Genomic DNA, 21,786 nt, shown 5'->3' with positions numbered 1-21,786 from the left:
CACATCTGTTTACAACTCACTTGTCAGAAAGAGTCACATAGACCTAGCTAACCAAAAAGGGTGCAAGAAGTACAAGCCTACCTTGGGCCAAGAATGAGGAAGAACCTCAAACATTTGCAAACACTATTAATCTACTAATCTACTAACTACCTCAGTAGACCTTTATTTATTTACTTTTTTAAACATCTTTATTGGGGTATAATTGCTTTCCAATAGTGTGATAGTTTCTGCTTTATAACAAAGCGAATCAGCTATACATACACATATATCCCCATATCTCCTCCTTCTTTTGTCTCCCTCCCATCCTCCCTATCCCACCGCTCTAGGTGGTCACAAAGCACCTAGCTGATCTCCCTGTGCGATGCAGCTGCTTCCCACTAGCTATCTATTTTACATTTGGTCATGTATATATGTCCATGCCACTCTCTCACTTTGTCCCAGCTTACCCTTCCCCTCCCCGTGTCCTCAAGTCCATTCTCTATGTCTGCATCTTTATTCCTGTCCTGCCCCTAGGTTCTTCCAAACCTTTTTTTTTTTTTTTTTTAGATTCCATATATATGTGTTAGCATACAGTATTTGTTATTCTCTTTCTGACTTACTTCACTCTGTATGACAGTGTCTAGGTCCATCCACCTCACCACAAATAACTCAATTTCGTTTCTTTTTATGTCTTAGTAATATTTCATTGTATATAAGTGCCACATCTTCTTTACCCATTCATCTGTTGATGGACACTTAGGTTGCTTACATGTCCTGACTGTTGTAAATAGTGCTGCAATAAACATTGTGGTACATCACTCTTTTTGAATTATGGTTTTCTCAGGGTATATGCCCAGTAGTGGGATTGCTGGGTAGTATGGTAGTTCTATTTTTAGTTTTTTGAGGAAATTCCATACTGTTCTCCATAGTGGCTGTGTCAATTTACAGTCCCACCAACAGTGCAAGAGGGTTCCCTTTTCACCACACCTTCTTCACCATTTATTGTTTGTAGATTTTTTGATGATGGCCATTCTGACCAGTGTGACGTGATACCTCATTGTAGTTTTGATTTGCATTTCTCTAACGATTAGTGATGTTGAGCATCCTTTCATATGTTTGTTGGCAATCTGTATATCTTATTTGGAGATGTCTATTTAGGTCTTCTGCCCATTTTTGGATTGAGTTGTTTGTTTTTTTCATATTGAGCTGCATGAGCTGCTTGTAAATTTTGGAGATTGATCCTTTGTCAGTTGCTTCATTTGCAAATATTTTCTCCCATTCTGAGGGTTGTCTTTTCATCTTGTTTGTGGTTTCCTTTGCTGTACCAAAGCTTTTAAGTTTCATTAGGCCTCATCTGTTTATTTTTATTTTTATTTCCATTACTCTAGGAAATGGGTCAAAAAGGATCTTTCTGTAATTTATGTCATAGAGTGTTCTGCCTATGTATTCCTCTAAGAGTTTTATACTGTCTGGCCTTACATTTAGGTCTTTAATCCATTTTGAGTTTCTTTTTGTGTATGGTGTTAAGGAGTGTTCTAATTTCATTCTTTTACATGTAGCTATCCAGTTTTCCCAGCACCACTTATTGAAGAGGCTGTCTTTTCTCCATTGTATATTCTTGCCTCCTTTATCAAAGATAAGGTGACCATATGTGCGTGGGTTTATCTCTGGGCTTTCTATCCTGTTCCATTGATCTATATTTCTGTTTCTGTGCCATTACCATACTGTCTTGATTACTGTAGTTTTGTAGTATAGTCTGAAGTCCAGGAGCATGATACTTCCAGCTCTATTCTTCTTTCTCAAGATTGCTTTGGCTATTCAGGGTCTTTTGTGTTTCCATACAAATTGTGAAATTTTATGTTCTAGTTCTGTGAAAAATGCCATTGGTACTTTGATAGGGATTGCATTGAATCTGTAGATTGCTTTGGGCAGTATAGTCACTTTCACAATGTTGATTCTTCCAGTACAAGAACATGGTCTATCTCTCAATCTGTTTGCATCATCTTAAATTTCTTTCATCAGTGTCACATACTTTTCTGCATAAAGGTCTTTTGTCTCCCTAGGTAGGTTTATTCCTAGGTATTTTATTCTTTTTGTTGCAGTGGTAAATGGGAGTATTTCCTTAATCTCTCTTTCAGATTTTTCATCATTAGTGTATAGGAATGCAAGAGATTTCTGTGCATTAATCATTATTAATTAATTATTATTACTAATAGTTTTCTGGTAGCATCTTTAGGATTCTCTATGTATAGTATCATGTCATCTGCAAACAGTGACAATTTTACTTCTTCTTTTCCGATTTGAATTTATTTTATTTCTTTTTGTTCTCTGATTGCTGTGGCTAAAATTTGCAAAACTATGTTGAAAAATAACGGTGAGAGTGGACAAACTTGTCTTGTTCCTGATCTTAGAGGAAATGGTTTCAGTTTTTCACCACTGAGAACAATGTTGGCTGTGAGTTTGTCATATATGGCTGTTATTATGTTGACATAAGTTCCCTCTATGCCTACTTTCTAGAGAGCTTTTATCATAAATGGGTGTTGAATTTTGTCGAAAGCTTTTTCTGCATCTACTGAGATGATCATATGGTTTCTCTCCTTCAATTTGTTAATATGATGTATCACGTTGATTGATTTGCATATATTGAAGAATCCTTGCATTCCTGAGATAAACCCCACTTGATCATGGTGTATGATCCTTTTAATGTGCTGTTGGATTCTGTTTGCTAGTATTTTGTTGAGGATTTTTGCATCTATGTTCATCAGTGATATTGGCCTGTAGTTTTCTTTCTTTGTGACATCTTTGTCTGGTTTTGGTATCAGGGTGATGGTGGCCTCGTAGAATGAGTTTGGGAGTGTTCCTCCCTCTGTTATATTTTGGAGGAGTTTGAGAAGGATAGGTGTTAGCTCTTCTCTAAATGTTTGATAGAATTCGCCTGTGAATCCATCTGGTCCTGGGCTTTTGTGTGTTGGAAGATTTTTAATCACAGTTTCAATTTCAGTGCTTGTGATTGTCTGTTCATATTTTCTATTTCTTCCTGGTTCAGTCTCGGCAGGTTGTGCTTTTCTAAGAACCTGTCCATTTCTTCCAGGTTGTCCATTTTATTGGCATAGAGTTGCTTGTAGTAATCTCTCATGATCCTTTATATTCCTGCAGTGTCAGTTGTTACTTCTCCTTTTTCATTTCTAATTCTATGGATTTGAGTCTTCTCTCTTTTTCTCTTGATGAATCTAGCTAATGGTTTATCAATTTTGTTTATCTTCTCAAAGAGGCAGCTTTTAGTTTTATTGATCTTTGCTATTGTCTCCTTCATTTCTTTTTCATTTATTTCTGATCTGATCTTTATGATTTCTTTCCTTCTGCTAGCTTTGGGGTTTTTTTGTTCTTCTTTCTCTAATTGTTTTAGGTGCAAGGTTAGGTTGTTTATTCGAGATGTTTCCTGTTTCTTGAGGTAGGCTTGTATTGCTATAAACTTCCCTCTTAGCACGGCTTTTGCTACATCCCATAGGTTTTGGATCGTTGTGTCTCCATTGTCATTTGTTTCTAGGTATTTTTTGATTTCCCCTTTGATTTCTTCAGTGATCACTTCGTTATTAAGTAGTGTATTGTGTAGCCTCCATGTGTTTGTATTTTTTACAGATCTTTTCCTGTAATTGATATCTAGTCTCATACCGTTGTGGTCAGAAAAGATACTTGATATGATTTCAATTTTCTTAAATTTACCAAGGCTTGATTTGTGGCCCAAGATATGATCTATTCTGGAGAATGTTCCATGAGCACTTGAGAGAAATGTGTATTCTGTTGTTTTTGGGTGGAATGTCCTATAAATATCAATTAAGTCCATCTTGTTTAATGTATCATTTAAAGCTTGTGTTTCCTTATTTATTTTCATTTTGGATGATCTGTCCATTGGTGAAAGTGGGGTGTTAAAGTCCCCTACTATGATTGTGTTGCTGTCGATTTCCCCTTTTATGGCTGTTAGTATTTGCCTTATGTATTGAGGTGCTCCTATTTTGGGTGCATAAATATTTACAATTGTTATACCTTCCTCTTGGATCAATTCCTTGATCATTATATAGTGTCCTTCTTTGTCTCTTGTAATAGTCTTTATTTTAAAGTCTATTTTGTCTGATATGAGAATTGCTCCTCCAGCTTTCTTCTGATTTCCATTTGCATGGAATATCTTTTTCCATCCCCTCACTTTCAGTCTGTATGTGTCTCTAGGTCTGAAGTGGGTCTCTTGTAGACAGCATATATATGGGTCTTGTTTTTGTATCCATTCAGCCAGTCTGTGTCTTTTGGTGGGAGCATTTAATCCATTTACATTTAAGGTAATTATCAATATGTATGTTCCTATTCCCATTTTCTTAAATGTTTTGGGTTTGTTTTTGTAGGTCTTTTCCTTCTCTTGTGTTTCTTGCCTAGAGAAGTTCCTTTAGCATTTGTTGTAAAGCTGGTTTGGTGGTGCTGAACTCTCTCAGCTTTTGCTTGTCTGTAAAGGTTTTAATATCGCCATCAAATCTGAATGAGATCCTTGCTGAGTAGAGTAATCTTGGTTGTAGGTTTTTCTCCTTCATCACTTTAAGTATATCCTGCCACTCCCTTCTGGCTTGCAGAGTTTCTGCTGAAAGATCAGCTGTTAACCTTATGGGGATTCCCTTGTGTGTTATTTGTTGTTGTTCCCTTGCTGCTTTTAATATGTTTTCTTTATATTTAATTTTTGATAGTTTGATTAATATGTATCTTGGCGTGTTTCTCCTTGGATTTATCCTGTATGGGACTCTCTGTGTTTCCAGGACTTGATTAACTATTTCCTTTCCTATATTAGGGAAGTTTTCAACTATAATCTCTTCAAATATTTTCTCAGTCCCTTTCTTTTTCTCTTCTTCTTCTGGGACCCCTATAATTCGAATGTTGGTGCGTTTAATGTTGTCCCAAAGGTCTCAGAGACTGTCCTCAATTCTTTTCATTCTTTTTTCTTTATTCTGCTCTGCAGTAGTTATTTCCACTATTTTATCTTCCAGGTCACTTATCCGTTCTTCTGCCTCAGTTATTCTGCTATTGAACCCGTCTAGGGTATTTTTAATTTCATTTATTGTGTTTTTCATTGTTGCTTGCTTCCTCTTTAGTTCTTCTATGTCCTTGTTAAATGTTTCTTGCATTTTGTCTATTCTATTTCCAAGATTTTGGATCATCCTTACTATCATTATTCTGAATTCTTTTTCAGGCAGACTACCTATTTCCTCTTCATTTGTTAGGTCTGGTGTGTTTTGTCCCTGCTCCTTCATCTGCTGTGTGTTTTTCTGTCTTCTCATTTTGCTTATCTTACTGTGTTTGGGGTCTCCTTTTCACAGGCTGCAGGTTTGTAGTTCCCGTTGTTTTTGGTATCTGTCCCCAGTGGCTAAGGTTGGTTCAGTGGGTTGTGTAGGCTTCCTGGTGGAGGGGACTAGTGCCTGTGTTCTGGGGGATGAGGCTGGATCTTGTCTTTCTGGTGGGCACGTCCACGTCTGGTGGTGTGTTTTGGCATGTCTGTGGCCTTTTTATGATTTTAGGCAGCCTCTCTGCTAATGGATGGGGCTGTGTTCCTGTCTTGCTAGTTGTTTGGTATAGGGTGTCCAGCACTGTAGCTTGCTGGTCATTGAGTGAAGCTGGGTCTTGATGTTGAGATGGAGCTCTCTGAGAGATTTTCGCCGTTTGGTATTACGTGGAGCTGGGAGGTCTCTTGTGGACCAGTGTCCTGAAGTTGGCTCTCCCACCTCAGAGGCACAGCCCTGATGCCTGGCTGGAGCACCAAGAGCCTTTCATTCACACAGCTCAGAGTAAAAGGGAGAAAAAATAGAAAAAAAGAAAGAAAGAGGATAAAATAAAATAAAGCTATTATAAAGCAAAGCTATACAGACAAAATCTCACCCAGAAGCATACACATATACACTCACAAAAAAAGGAAAAGGGGAAAAATTAATATATCCTGCTCCCAAAGTCCACCTCCTGAATTTGGGATGATTCATTATTCAGCTATTCAACAGATGCAGGCACATCAAGTTGTTTGTGGAGTTTTAATCCCTGCTTCTGAGGCTGCTGGGAGAGATTTCCCTTTCTCTTCTTTGTTCGCACAGCTCCCGGGGTTCAGCTTTGGATGTGGACCCGCCTCTGCGGGTAGGTCGCCTGAGGGCGTCTGTTCCCCGCCCAGACAGAACGGGGTTAAAGGAGCAGCTACTTCGGGGGCTCTGGCTCACTCAGGCGGTGGGGAGGGAAGGATATGGATGCGGGGCGAGCCTGCGGCGTCAGAGGCCGGCATGACGTTGCACCAGCTGGAGGCGCGCCGTGCGTTCTCCCGGCGAAGTTGTCCCCGGATCACGGGAGCCTGGCCATGGCGGGCTACACCGGCTCCCAGGAGGGGCGGTGTGGAGAGTGACCTGTGCTCGCACACAGGTTTGTTGGTGGTGGCAGCAGCAGCCTTAGCGTCTCATGCCCATCTCTGGGGTCCATGCTTATAGCCGTGGCTCGCGCCCGTCTCTGGAGTTTGTTTAGGCGGCGCTCTGAATCCCCTCTCCTTGCGCACCGCGAAACAAAGAGGGAAGATAAAGTCTCTTGCCTCTTCGGCAGCTGCAGACTTTTTCCCGGACTCCCTCCCGGCTAGCTGTGCTGCGCTAACCCCTTCAGGCTGTGTTCACGCCGTCAACCCCAGTCCTCTCCCTGCGATCCGACCGAAGCCCGAGCCTCAGCTCCCAGCCCCCACCCGCCCCGGCGGGTGAGCAGACAAGCCTCTTGGGCTGGTGAGTGCTTCTCGGCGCTGAGCCTCTGTGTGGGAATCTCTCCGCTTTGCCCTCCGCACCCCTATGGCTGCGCTCTCCTCCGTGGCTCCGAAGCTTCCCCCCTCTGCCACCCGCAGTCTCCGCCCGCGAAGGGGCTTCCTAATGTGTGGAAACCTTTCCTCCTTCACAGCTCCCTCCCACTGGTGCAGGTCCCATCCCTATTCTTTAGTCTCTGTTATTTCTTTTTCTTTTGCCCTACCCAAGTACGTGGGGAGTTTCTTGCCTTTTGGAAGGTCTGACGTCTTCTGCCAGCGTTCAGTGGGTGTTCTGTAGGAGCAGTTCCACGTGTAGATGTATTTCTAATGTATCTGTGGGAAGGAAGGTGATCTCCGTGTCTTACTCTTCCGCCATTTTGCCCCGAGTCCTTCTGGATTTCTTATATCTTAATTTTAATATTAGCGAGGAGAAATATGATATGATGTGGTTATCAGGGCTATTTAATCTGTTATGTGGATATGCAGATAAAACAGAAAAGTAACTACAAAACAAACCATATTTCCATTCCTATAAACAATATTTCAATATCAAGGAAGTATTTTGTTAGTTACAATGGGAACTTCATCATAAAAAATAAATAAAACATGTTCATCTTCCAAATACATAACAGAATTGGTTATATATTACTTTGATATTCCTCTTTCAGATTCTATCCCAGTAGCTCAAATACCCCGTGGTTTTTTAGTGAGTTGCTTATAATTTATAGTTCCATACCCATGTGTAGTCATAAGCCTAGCAGATGAAGTCAAGATTTCTGTAATTAAAATGGCAAGTGATTACATGTGTGGATTTTCTTTTTCATTCATAGGTTCAAATTCAAGGGCTGACAGGGAATGTTCAGTTTGACCACTATGGACGTAGGGTCAATTACACAATGGATGTGTTTGAGCTAAAGAGCACAGGACCTAGAAAGGTGAGCCACACTTCAACTGTTTTCTTAGTTTTCATTTGACATTTTTAAAGCCTTATAGGTGAAATGTAGCTGAATAGTCTACATTTTTTAAAAATTGTGAATATGGTTGACCCTTGAACAAAGTGGGAGCTAGGGTCTCTGACCCTCCACGCAGCCAAAAATCCAGGTCTAAATTTTAGTGGGCCGTCCATATATGTGGTTCCTCCATAGCTTCAGTTCCACATCCAAGGATTCAACCAACCACAGATCGTATAGTACTGTAGTATTTACTATGAAAAGAATCCGTGTAAAAGTGGACCTGAGCAGTTCAAACCTGTGTTGATTAAGGGTCAACTGCGCTTACAAATAATACTTTCTTGATAATTCATGCTGAAATAAATTCTTGTGTTCTATGACTGATATTTAGTGGTGTACCAAAGCTGAAATGAACTAATTTACATGCTGTTTATATCCTTTATCCAAAATAGAAGCAATTTTTTTAAAGGCTTAGCAAAAAAATCCCACAGAACCCATAATGTACTCTTCAGGAAAGCACACAATGTAGGTAAGAGACTTACTCACTTCCATGTAGTCATTTATGAAACTATTAGAGAGAGAACAAAGAAGACTACTTCTAATGGATGGGCATATTTAGAACAAGCTAAATGTTCCTGAAGTAAGCAAGTAAACATTCAAATGAGCAAAGAAAAGAGGAGATGGAAGATAATATTGTTAAGATTATTGTTAGGTTGAAGAGGGAGAGAAACTCCTAAGAACATCAACTGAGGAACCAGGGAGGTTGTTCAGGAAGCTGCTGATGAAAGACTTTTGGATTCAGAAGGTAACTCTGCTAGTCTTCTTATGATGTGACTAAGCATAGTTTTCCCAATGTCCAAAAAGTACTTTATATAATGGAACAATACAATTCCACCACAGTAATTGGCTATAAACATTTTATACTTAACACATATAATCTTTTAACATTCTTTTCTCTAGCATTAGCTAGGATGCTCAAGGAAAGACATGCTCAACTTACCTAATCTAAAAAATCTATTTGTTTCAACACTTGGCTGTTTAAAAAAACTTTCCCAAATATACTTTCCTTTGTTAGTATAATAAAGATAGTTACAATTTATGAAATGCCTGTTATGTCCCAGCCACTGGACTTGGTGTAATTTAATCCTCACAATAAGCCTGTAACGGAGTACTATTATCTCCCTTTTTCTAGTGAGAAAGTTACAGTGCAATAGGCTATGGTTACTTGTCTAAGGCCTACAAGTGAGAAAACAAAGATTTTTATTTCAGATATGTCTGACTCCAGAACCTTTCTACCCAGTACCCTGCCTGAGTAGACTCTGCTCTAAAGGAGTTTATTTTCTAGTAGCATAGAATATAGTAAGTTCCATACGACAGTTAAAGAGAAAGCGTGTGGAAAGTCTAAAGAGGAAGAGATGACTTCCAGGTGGAGGAAAACAAATCAAAGAAGGCTACATGGGGGAGATTTAAAGTTAGTCATGAAGTTAGTTTGGATAGGTAGAAATGGTAGAGGCAAGAACCCGAGCACAGGCTGGAGGCAGGATAATTAAAGTCATACATGGAAGATGGCAAAGTCTTTCCAAGATGTGTTTTGCTCCATTCTGTCATAGCATGTGCTTCTGCATATGTGTGAGGAGAGATTTAGAGCTTCCATGCAAACCATCTCTAGCTTTTCAGCCTTTTAGTGGCATCTCCTTTAGTGCAGGCTGCCAGCTAATACAGGGTAGGCAGGAGCCTATTTGATCCAGATCAGGTAAGGGCAGGAGATGGAATAACAGCTTGAAAGCCAAGCTGTATGATGGGCTCTTTTAAGGGTACTACCCGAAGAAAGGGACTGACATGCTCCCAAAAAGAAATTTAGGAGGTTCCATGTAAACACCAATTTTACCCACTCTGTCAGCACACAGCCAGCAACAAGAAAGAAAGAAGCCCATTCTAAGCAAAGTCCCTCTGCTAGCTGTGGAGCAGACAGAATATTCCATAAGCCCTTAAAAACACTGGCTAACTAGTGACCAGCCTGCCACAAACCAGACTCTGCAAAATTAGCCATTTAAGTAGAACATTTCTAAAATGCAAAAGACAATTCCATATTTCACAAAACAGTAAGTACAAAAAGTAAAATGATCTCTTTATAAAAGAAAGAATAATGGAAAAAGGAAGCTGGTGGTAACTAGTGGTAACATCAAGTGGGCTATTTACAGCACTGAATCTTTTCATGGCCTATTGAAAAATGATGGTAACAAAAATTAAGGTGTTTAGAGGGGAAGGTTAAAGAATAAGTTGGAAAAGTGATGAACAGTACATCTTCACACTCAGCTGACATTTGTCTAAGACTCTTAAAAAGAAATATGAAGTGTGAAATGGTGTAGACGCATCCATCTTTGTTTTTCTTGGGCACTCTGTCAGGAATATTAAACTTAAAAATGAACTACCATGAGAAACACTCTGCTGGTGAGACTTGGCAATACGTCTGAAAAGCGAGCAACCATTCTTTTAAATTGAACACTTGCCAGTAAGAGAGCTGTCTTTGAAAATAAATCAGAGAGTTAACCCATCAGTTTGTCTGACTTCCGTAACAGGGAAACTGAGTGAGAGTCTCATTAAGCAGAAGCCACAAAGCTCTTTCTGCAGTCTCAGCTCCTAAGTATGGTGGAATCTTCTTGCCATTCCAGTGATCTCTCAAGAATGCTCTAAAACCAGGCTTGCATGGTTTCAGGAATTCTTAATCATAAAAATCGTATTTATTGAGAGCAGGTTATACACCAGACACAGTAAAGGGAAATTGATGTGCATTTTAATATTTAATCCTTACAGCAACCTGAAAGTAAGATGTAATTTTCTCATTTTATAGAAGAGAAAAGTAAGGCTCAGAGAAACTAAGTAACCTGCTTAGGGATGTTAAACTAGAAAGAGATGGAGCTGGGGTGGAGACTAAGGCTCATCTAGCTTCAAAGCTACTCTCTTAACTGCTACAAAATATTATCAGTCCCAGGGCCCATAACTTTTCCCTTGAGGGTTAGTATGAGAATTAAGCCATATCTTTCAGGACAGGTCTGGTCAAATCAGCTCTCCCAGGAACGAACTTTGAGTAGAACAGAGGCTTCTCATAGCCCCTCAATCTCTACACAATCCCTACATTGCAGGCAAAGTCCACCATAAATATGGAGATATTTACTCATATATTATATTATGGTTATATTTGTGCACAATTCACCTTTAGGAATCCAAAAAAGACAAATACTTCCCTGACATTTCCTGTCAGTTTAGCAATTTAAATGCTTCCATATTTTTGCTTTAACATTACAAAACTATTTTTCACCGAGTTTCTGTCTCTAGGAAAAAAGTGCCTCTTTCCCTGTCTAATTAAATGAGATCAGGCATGGGAAGTGTCCCTAGTAAATTATAAAATGTTGTGAAAAATTAGAGAGAAAAACTCTATCTCATGTGAAGTTCTAGGTACAAACTTTAATATTCCTTTCTTTAAGAAGTGACCCTTATATCACTGTTCACCCCATACTGTCCTACTTCCCAAAAAGTCCATGGCCCACATGAGATCTATGCATAAACCATGGCTCCATATCACAAACCATGGTTTTCTTTTTCACCAGAATTTCAAGTAGATATAAGGCAAATAGATACAGCTGGGTAAAATTTTGCTTATTATTTTAATTTGCCAGTACTTCTAAATCATTTATCTTTGGGTGGGGAGAGATAGTCCTGAACCCACAGGTTGTTCTTAACTGCAAAATGTGAAGGTCTTGTCAACATCCGAAGACTCTCCAGAATGTGTCCCAGATCTGTAGTTTTTCTGTTATGGGAACTCATTAATAAAGAAAAATTGCTTTCCCAGAAAATGGGCCGCTGAGATCTGGAAGGTGGCTGCATCTTAACGGAGTACTAAACTGTGAAACCTATTTTTATGTTGTATAACTGTCATGTGGAAAGGAAAACTAACAGGAAGCAACTATGTTTTTTAAGTTATTTTTTAAGTACATGTAGGAATTGAAGAGAGGATAGGTCTCAAAGTCATACTTGTTTTGTTTTAATTAAATTTTTCACTGACTTATTAAATAAATGTTAGCTATAAATAAATTCATATGGGCAATTGAAAATAATTGCTGAATTGATTTATACTCATAATTTTGGATCAAACTAAGCAATATAGCAAACCATATTAATGAAAATTCTTTTTTATGTCTATTCTGTTATTGAAATTTGTGAATAATATAGTGTCTCTTTCTGATATGCTAATGCTTACTTTATTTTAAAATGTTCACAAATACAAACATGACAGTTAAGAACTTGGAGGAAGCAAGAGAGACTTTCAAAACATATTGGGACAAATAGCGATTACAGACCAGTGAGCAATTACATATATTTTATTGGAAATATGAGTTTTATCAACTGCATCCAGAAATTCAAGAAAGAAGTTTGGCAAGCATTAAACAAACACCCATTTTGGGAGTTTATGTAGCATAATAGTAAAGTATATGGACTTGTAATTGCACCTACCTTTACATTTGCTGTGTGTATAAACTTTAAGATGCATATATTTTTTAAACAGCATTCATTATAGTGTCTGCCAGAGAGCAAGCAGGCAAGAAATGGTAGCCATTAGTATTACTTAATGGTCTGTATGATAAAAAGGACCTTAAATTTCCTTTAGGACCCCACTTAGTTACATTGTAAAGTGTTTAACTAATTACTTCATGTATTTTATGGAAAGGCGTTTGTTCCACATCTAAATGAGAAGTAATATAAGGATTTAAAATGAAAAAATTTAAAAATTTCAAAAGTGAAAATATTAAGTAATCATTAATATTAACATCTGATGTATTTAGCATTTAAAAATGGTGAGACTAGTGGCTAGGTTATGTGAAACCAAAAACTATTTCTATATTGCTTTAAAAATACACAAGTCTTTTTTCTTGAAAACATCTTGTATGTATACCCTATGTAAATCTGACTATTCCCTTTACCATAAAACCTGTAACATTATTGATAAAATCATGTAAATTAATTACAGAAGGTGCCAATCAATCTCACTACAAGAGGATCAGCACAAATGGTATTCCATCTGTATCCACCTTCTTTTTTGAACCTATCCATTCCCAATGTCTTGGCTACTCCATGATTGTAAATTGCAAAGTTGTCAAATGTATAACCAGGCAGTATCATTAACATCAGGAAAACTGGCTCATTATCAATTAAGAAAACTTCCAAACACATTACTGTGTGCTTTATAAATTTGTTTTGTTTGCTTACTTATTAATACCTCTCATTGCTCTGATAAGAACTAAAGAAAACTCTTCTAAAATGTGTTTTCAAGAATTTTCTGTATTTGGCAGGTTGGGTACTGGAATGATATGGATAAATTAGTCTTAATTCAAGATATGCCCACTCTTGGCAATGACACAGCAGCTATTGAGAACAGAACAGTCGTTGTAACCACTATTATGGTAAGTTTTGGTCTGTGCTTTATGATGTTCCATTTTGTCCACAGGCAATTTTAATTCCCCAGCTACAGTGAACAAGGAGGATGAAAGCTGCATCTTAGTGATGGTGGCATGGGTGTTCTGATCCACAAAAGTCTATCGAGGCTTTAAATAAGTTTGTCTTGAACTTTGAGTACATTTAGTACTCTTATTTGTATTATCTTTTGTTGCATTGTTGTTCTTGGAAAAATGCTCAGATGTTAAAAATTGAAGCTCTCTAGTTGGAAATGTATGAAATGCTAAGATTTCAAAGGACAAAAGAATAAACATGAAAAAGATCAACAACTAATCACATAAAAATATCCAGTAGTAAACATCATATCATTGTTGTTATTATGTTTTTAAAACACCAATGTAATAATAGTTAATAGTGTTTAAAATTATAATTTTCAGGTAGTTTATTCATTTAATAATGATTTGCATTGTCTGTTTATAATAGTGGAGTTATGAATGTGAAGATTTTAATGAGTATGTTTTACACAACTATGCTTTAGAAATAAATTTATTTTATATTTATTTTTAATGCATAAAGGGGTTTTTATACCGATTATTTTTCTCATTGACCTGTGACAAATACACAATAAAATGTATTGGACTTCTCCTAGGAATTAAGAAAAATGATATTCATTCGGTCACATCATAAAATGAAAAATACTCTAAATTTTAAGGCTGCTTTTTCAAAGAGATTCTCGTGAACTTATCTTTTAAATAATATGATGCCTCATATTTTTCTCTTCTAAATTCAAACATGCTTTAGAGTCAATGCTAGTCAAAGGAGATCAACAATCGGTAATCTTTTCTATCTAATTTAAAGTTATATATCCTCAGCTCACTGTCTCGTTAGGCAGAACATATTTTTTAACTACTTTTGAAGCCCTTACTCTAAATAAAGTGGAAGTATTTTATGTAATTTAGTTTTTAGCTTGTGTAATTTTAATTTTATGCTTTTAGTAATGTCAAATTATTTCCAAAATTTTGACATGGAGGTCAAAGCATGAAAATGCCAGAGAAAAGCTTTCATAATGTTGCAGTTAATTTTATCAGTGTTGCATCACCAGCTAGCAACTTAATGTTAATCTGCCAAGACTTAGTTGGAAGTTTATAATTTTAGAATGCAAACCAACCAACAACAGTTTTTGTGTAAGAATGCAAAATATATATCTTCTAACTTAATTGTGTAATATTTTCATGGGACTTAAATATATATATGTATGTATATATATAATATACATATATATATACATTCCTAAAAAAGACCGTAATGGAAAGTCATACTTCAGTTCAGTCCTCCTCTTTTCAGCCTCTGATGAAGAATCCTATTTTAAGGAATTGATCAAGAAAGAAATGAGCTCCACGCTGTTCGACCATTCCTAACTAAAGCTCAAGTCTTGTTCTCCTGTGTAGTAAATTTAAGCTAATTTTTCATGTGGGATTCTTCTTGGATGACCAACTCTGGACTACCAGAAAAAAAAGTTTTTAAGTTCTGTGACTTCACTGAGATACTAGAACAAAAGAAGAATTAATCCTCATCTTTTTCAAGAAAATAGATGTTGAAAAAGAGTCGCTTAATTCTGATGTATCCATTCCCATATCTGGAAATGAGGTCATTGTATGTAAATGATGGAATTATAATACTTCTAATTCCAAGCATAGATTTTCTAAAAGTAAATATCTGTGAATTTGCGTCCTTCTTTTCTGAATACACATAGTTGTTTTCTTTAAAGATTTTTGAAATTTTGCCTGTTATATGTGAAATAAAGTGTTTTGATGTGCATTATAGATATAATGTAGAGAATCTCCTTTTTTTCTGTTATTAAAGGAGCTGGAGATATAATTCTTAAAACCAAAATACTGAATTAGTTTTTCAAGCATGGCTATTTTTCAGGAAGCATGCTGTCAAAAAATAAGTAAAAATTACTGAAGAATCCAATTGTTTCCTATATACATAACGACTATTCTGTAAAGTTATCTGTTCTTTGACAGTGATATCACCAATATTTTTGCAATCAAAATAGTGCAATACTAGTATATGTCTTTTGTATAAAAATGTAGTCTCCATATAAATAATGCCTCTGACCTTTGCAACTTCAATAATTCAAAAAAAAAAAATGCTAGAATCCTTCCTTGTATTTGCTTTTGTTGAAAATGGTATTCCAGGACCTATGACATCTCCATCATCTCATTCATTTTGAAAGAAATATTCTTCCTTATAAATGAATGAGATATTGGCACCAGTGTATAATAACCCCTCAAATTCAGTTGAAAACTTCCAACAGCAATGGAATTGGTTAGACATTACACTATGTGCAAGACAGATATCTAGACACAAAAGAAGGCTGAGAGTGTTGCGACACTGGAACTCACTCATTTTGATCGAAATTGATATGGCCTTGCTGTTCTCCCGTTTGTTTTTCCTTTGTGTATATTGTTATTTACATGTTGATACACTGTAATAGTATATGGTATTGTTAAATAAAGTTGATTGAGAAATTCATTTATTCATTCATAAATATTTATTAAGCGTCTGCTATTTGCTAGGCACAGTTATAAGCCCGGGGATATGATAGCCAACAAAACAGACAAAAATCCTGCACTCTCAATTGAACTTTCATTCTAGTGAGAGAAAGCAGACAAGAAACATGATAAATAAGTATAGTAGATATCATTCTTAAATTAAAAGTGTCTTTAGCTTTTTGAATTTCTGAAATCTATTTGTTTTATATCTACATGTGATCTTCATTTTAATGACTAATGTATTCTTCCTGAATATAGTCATACTGAATATAACTTAACTAAATCTAAATAAAAGTAAAATCGAAAATATCATCACATGAGAATCATGACTACAAAGTTGAAAGGTCTAAAGTTTTAGATTCAGATGCTCATCATTTTTTCTCTTTAAGTCTTAGTGACTAAAAATTTTATAAAATTTGTAAAATTTACGAGACTGTGACCATACTGATTTAACATTTTACATTCAAAATAAACAACCTAAGGAAGCCAAATCTGTGCCATGTGGTTTGGGTAAGTGCAGCAATTGAGGAAAAGGCAGTTTGCAGTAGACGTCGTAGTGGTGATTTCTTCTGTAATCTCACTACTTTCTTTGGCTGAACTCTCTGGAAAAGGAGAGATGATGCAGTTATATTTCAGCCAAGCCCATTTTTCCCCAAATCTTTACCACTGAAGGTAAAAGAGGCTGAAGATGCATTACTAAATTAAGAATGTATTTCTTGCCATCATAGGAACATAACAATCCTTTTAGAAATTTTTCCATAAAATCCAAATTTATTCACCGTAGACTCAGAATTACATTATAAACCTTAAAGCAATTTTACTTATACCACTTAGTCCTTCCAGGAATATTTTTTATACTTTTTATGAGTGGTTTGATATTTTATCTTCTCTATGTAGAATTTTGTAAATGCACTATACATAGATGCATGTGTGTATACAATATACACATGCATATTTATATACACATATATGTATATATCGATACAGAAAATACAGATATTTTTATTTTCTTCCTTGTACCAGATATTAATCTTCCCCATACATACACCTGCTTCCAAAGAGCTTATAACTCAATGTTTTTAAATAAGTTATTTTTAATAAGTTTAAAACTGTGCCACCATTAAATTTACTCATTTTTTATGTATTGAATAATAACATTTTAATATTCACTTTTAAGAATTTTACACATGGGATAAATTATCTACATTAAGATCTTTGGAGAAAAACAAATATCCACATAGCAAATAACTTCTGTTGATGCTACTGATTTTATTATTTTAACTGTTTTCAAGTAACAATTTTAATGATTATATTTGTGATGTTTAGAAAATCTTAAAGCTTTTCTAATAAATATATATACTTCAACAGTTTTACTTTTGCTAAATACAAACAAGAATTTCCTCAATAGCAAAATGATACTTTATTGATTGAAAATCATCTTAATTCATTTACACAAACATTTTCATAAGCAAGCCCTAATGTAGTAGCTTTAAACGGAGATTGATTTCTTTCCTGAAATTGCAGAGCAGATGTAGAACACTAGGCATTATGGAAATTGTGGTAATAAACTCATAGTCACTAAGAAGTAATGCATTTCAAATAACTTCTAAGGAATTATCGTCCCACAGAACAAAGTAGTTGATAACAAAGATGGTAGGTTATATTCCATTTTTATTCACAGTTGAACACCTGGGGTTCCATAAGGTTGCATATCAAAAACGGTCCACAAATACCCCTCAATGATTGGCTATAACTCATTTTTTATTATATTGAAAAGACTTGATATTTTCTTCACCTGTAGTAGCCCCCAAACTTTGTATTGAATCTCCTCAAGTATGCAGTGTTTGAAGGGCTACTTGTGGATAAATTGTCAGATTCAGGATGGGGCAAATGAAGAGGTTGGGAAAGTGTTGAGGATTTGCTGCTAATTTGGATTTGATGTGAAAGAAAAGGAAAATGAGACACACTCAAAGAAATTGGGAAGAGCTGAGCAACTATGAGAGGTTTCATGCAAGAAATGCCTAGCAATTCTCTCCCTTTGTTCTTCCATCTTCCTGAGTGTGATCACCTTATTTCTCTTAACTTGCATGCACCTATATCTGAATCAACAATTATGCATGCCCTTGTTTGTGCAAAAAGCCTAGCTAAATTTCTAATCAACATCTTCAGTAAGCTGAAGGTTTCTCTAGCCTTTGTTGGTTCATTTGTCAGGAAAACAAAGACCTGATGGTCCCCTGCTATCCAAAAAGGAAACTGAAAAACATGAAAACACTAAATAAATTTGTATTTATATATACATATACCTGTTTCAGAAGAGGTGACCTGGAACTTGTCAATATTTACTTTCCTTTTGAAGATCTGAATAAGAAGTTCTAATACAATTACTTTTCCGTGATATTCTTATTTAGGAAGTAGTGATAGACCAGGAGATCTTTATATTTATTGAATGCCTTATATTTATTGAGTACCAGACACCATGAAGAAATATGGAAAGGTTTTATCTACATTGTTTACTCAAGATTTCATATAGAGAATTTCATTCACTAAAAATATAGAAATTCATTTATTTAATCTTGTCACCTTGCTTGTTAAATCATATGAAATCTCAAATGGTTGCATATATTTTGACAGATGCAACAATAGCTTCAAAAATGTCCAGATATTTCAAAATATAGGTTCAACTCTCACTCTTGCTAGTTCTGTGAAATTGAGCAATTTGTTGAACCTGTCTAAGCTTAAATTTTCCATCTGCAAAATGGGAAATGCCTACCTCAAAATGGCAGTGTGAAAAGTAAATAAAAGAGCACAATTAAAGAACAATTAAGAACTTAGAACTCTGTACCTGACACAGAGTAAGCACTAAATAAGTGAGGGCTAATATTATTTTTTACTACTATTTTTTATTATTGCCCCCCACCACTCTCACTCCTTTACCTTTATTACAAAGAATTTAACCTTAATCACAAGAGAACGAAGGGGATATTTTATTTATTTGTGTACCCCTAGTTCCCAACAAGCTGCCTGGCACACAGTGGGTGTTTAACAAATGTTTAAGTAAATACTAAAAATGCAGCTTTGAATGAAGCAAATTGTTCACTATATAATGTAGAGGGGATTTTGCAAATTAGATGATAATACTAGCTAGAGAAACTTCTGTACACAAGCTAATATTGTAGTATACATATTTGAGGGCTAAAATTCATGTGTTCAAATATTTCAGACACTTTAGAATTTATCAACCTTAGTACCAAATGTGAACCTTAGCAATATTCCTTTTGAAAACCTCTCAAGTTTGTTATACTAACAGCCATTTCAATTAGAATGTTAAGCATTTTGCAAGTGTGTGATTCTTGCTTTTTTATATATATTCTTCCATATTTTAATCAAGAAAAAATGAAAGGATTAGTTCATTTTAACTACTAATATTCCATAGCATAGCTTAGAAATTAACAATGCATTGCAACAACTCACCAATTTTCATAACCACATTCATAATTTGCAAAATGCTTCATATTTGGAGAATGTTTTCTGTAAGTTAACAAATAATTTTCATCTATCTAAAGAGACAGTTAGCTGCCTTTATTTTGTAGGTGGAGAAACGTTCTGTACCCAAGTCCAGTGTTAGAATATTCATCAAATTCAAGGAAGAAGTGAGAGACTTCTGGGTCACTTGGCCGTGTCTACCTAAGGCAGGATTTAAGAAAACAATACAAGGAGCAATGCTATACAATTTCCCACAATAGAGTTATTTAGGCATCTCTATGAGAAAATCATATATCATGTAATGTACAGTTTTAAGTTTTTAGAAATAGTTTCTACATTTACAAAGTACTTAAAAACAAAATCAGAATTAGCGTAGACTGCCATGTAATACAAAGTAAATTACCTTCTAATCCAGAGTTTTAAGAGCAAGTTCAACTTTCCCAAGTACAGATTTCTGGGAGAAAAGAAAAGATTCATATTAAAATTACTAAATGCCACAGTATAGTTTTATAAAATATAAATCATTACTTCAATGACACTGTCATCAAAAGTAGTCACTCATTGTCTGTAAATGATTAAAAAATCTGAAGTGTGACCAGGAGTTCTGTATGTACTGCATGTTCGCCAGGCCTATCTTTTAGTTGGTGGCATTAGGTTTTATTTATAAAATCAAGTGCTTTTTTGCTAACATGTCTCTTTAGTTTCACAGACTTTAAATGGTTTGGTTTAGAGGTGTGTGTGTGTGTGTGTGTGTATGTGTACTGAAAACTGTTCAGTTATTATTAGTTAACAGTAATCTTTTTCATTTTATAAGGATTTTCACAATAATTCTTCATGCTATTTTGTCTTACTTGCTTCCGAAACTAAATGGGAATATTACTTGAAGTGTGTGATTGTCACAATTGGGGAAAAATTATTAGCTTCCATTGGAAACATATTTTATAATAGAATAAAAATTCATGGAACACAGCCCTAATTAAAGCCAAAATATAGGACAATTTTAGGAAAGCCAATTTAATGTAAATTAGTATATAAAATTTTAAAAACTACTAATTCATTTCTTCTTTGAACTTGCTAATAATGCCTGCTCTGAGAAAGGCATATTGCTAAATGCTAGAGACCAAAGAAAAATGATACAGCTCTTTTCCTAAAGAAAGTCTCAGTTGAAAGTGGCTAAATAAGATGCAGAATACAGAGAACTATGACTTTGAATGAGTCTTTTATTACACGAAGCTGACTCCTAAATAGTCTTCAGGTCATGAGATACTTTGGAAATAGTAATTTCATTGCCATAGATGATAATTTATGCTTCTCTAGTCTATTATTAATGTATATTTTTCCTATCACAGTCACAGGTATGTAATAATCACTCAAGAGAAAATTATTTTAAAGATTTAATTTTTAGTATCCAATGTAAAGCAACTTAATATACTTCTAAGCACATTTATACATTCATCTGTTTTACTATCAATTTCTTGCCACACAAAATCAGTGGGTGTACTAATACTAAATATAATATTTTGTTAAATTCTGAAACTGAAAAGTTACATAAAATTTTTGAATGTTTTATAATTTCTCCCTTACAGTTCTACTTCTCTCATTATAGGAATCCCCATATGTTATGTACAAGAAAAATCATGAAATGTTTGAAGGAAATGACAAGTATGAAGGATACTGTGTAGATTTGGCATCTGAAATTGCAAAACATATTGGTATCAAGTATAAAATTGCCATTGTCCCTGATGGAAAATATGGAGCAAGGGATGCAGACACAAAAATCTGGAATGGGATGGTAGGGGAACTTGTTTATGGGGTAAGCAAATCAATCTATTGAAAATTTACTTACATAAACCTGAAGCTTTTTTTCATGTGGGCACATATCAATTTTTAAATGTCTACTGTTGTCTTTTAAATTTGCAGTTACATTCAAAGAAGCATATATGATGTCAAATGTTTCTCTATTTCATTAATAATGCAATTTCCAAACAATGGGAGAAACTAATACTTGATAACTTCAAAAAGATAAAAATTCAGAATACAATGTCCTATTTTATAAAAAAAAAACACTGACTTCAGTATCTGCCATGATTATTCTCTTAAGCCTGATGCTGCTATAATATAGACATGTTGTTTTGAGAACTATTTTGAGAGTTATTTATATCCCTGTTGGTTGTATTTACTGGTAAATATCTTTTAAGTTATTGGTGAAGCGATCAGTAAACTATTTTAACATATATTAAAGTATTCACCAATAATGTGAGGTTCTCACAACTCTGCTGAACACAATAAACTTAAACTTAATGCAACAACATCATTTTTTCCTACACAACAAAACACAAAAGCTAGAATTTATTCCATAGTGGGCTTCAAATGAAAGCATGTCATGCCCTTCCCTTTGACTTCACAAGATATTGAGTGTATATATTGAAAGCCAAGGGCAAATTCAATGTAGACATTCCTGCCTAAACCAGAACGAGATCGGTCTCTTCAGGTTCCACTGCAAAGTGTTAAAATCAAGCCAACAGTTATCAAATGCTAGTGAAGGTATGATATTTCCAAAGTCTAGAAACCAAAC

General features: G+C 35.3%; 1 protein-coding gene across 3 annotated transcripts in view; it reads left to right on the top strand.

The window, feature by feature from the left end:
* GRIA4 (glutamate ionotropic receptor AMPA type subunit 4) overlaps positions 1–21,786 on the top strand; it is a 519,215-nt gene that overhangs the window by 437,622 nt on the left and 59,807 nt on the right. For 2 of the 3 annotated variants that reach the window (XM_061202612.1, XM_061202613.1), the window contains exons 8-10: positions 7,600–7,704; positions 13,068–13,178; positions 20,818–21,024. In XM_061202612.1, the coding sequence (XP_061058595.1) occupies positions 7,600–7,704; positions 13,068–13,178; positions 20,818–21,024 (423 nt within the window). Of the gene's footprint in view, positions 1–7,599; positions 7,705–13,067; positions 13,179–14,514; positions 14,548–20,817; positions 21,025–21,786 lie in introns of those variants that run through there. The other variant, XM_061202614.1, reaches the window with a different exon arrangement.

Source organism: Eubalaena glacialis, chromosome 10 (genome assembly GCF_028564815.1).
Source record: "Eubalaena glacialis isolate mEubGla1 chromosome 10, mEubGla1.1.hap2.+ XY, whole genome shotgun sequence".
NCBI classification, from domain to species: domain Eukaryota; kingdom Metazoa; phylum Chordata; class Mammalia; order Artiodactyla; family Balaenidae; genus Eubalaena; species Eubalaena glacialis.
This window is presented reverse-complemented; position numbering and strand designations above follow the sequence as displayed.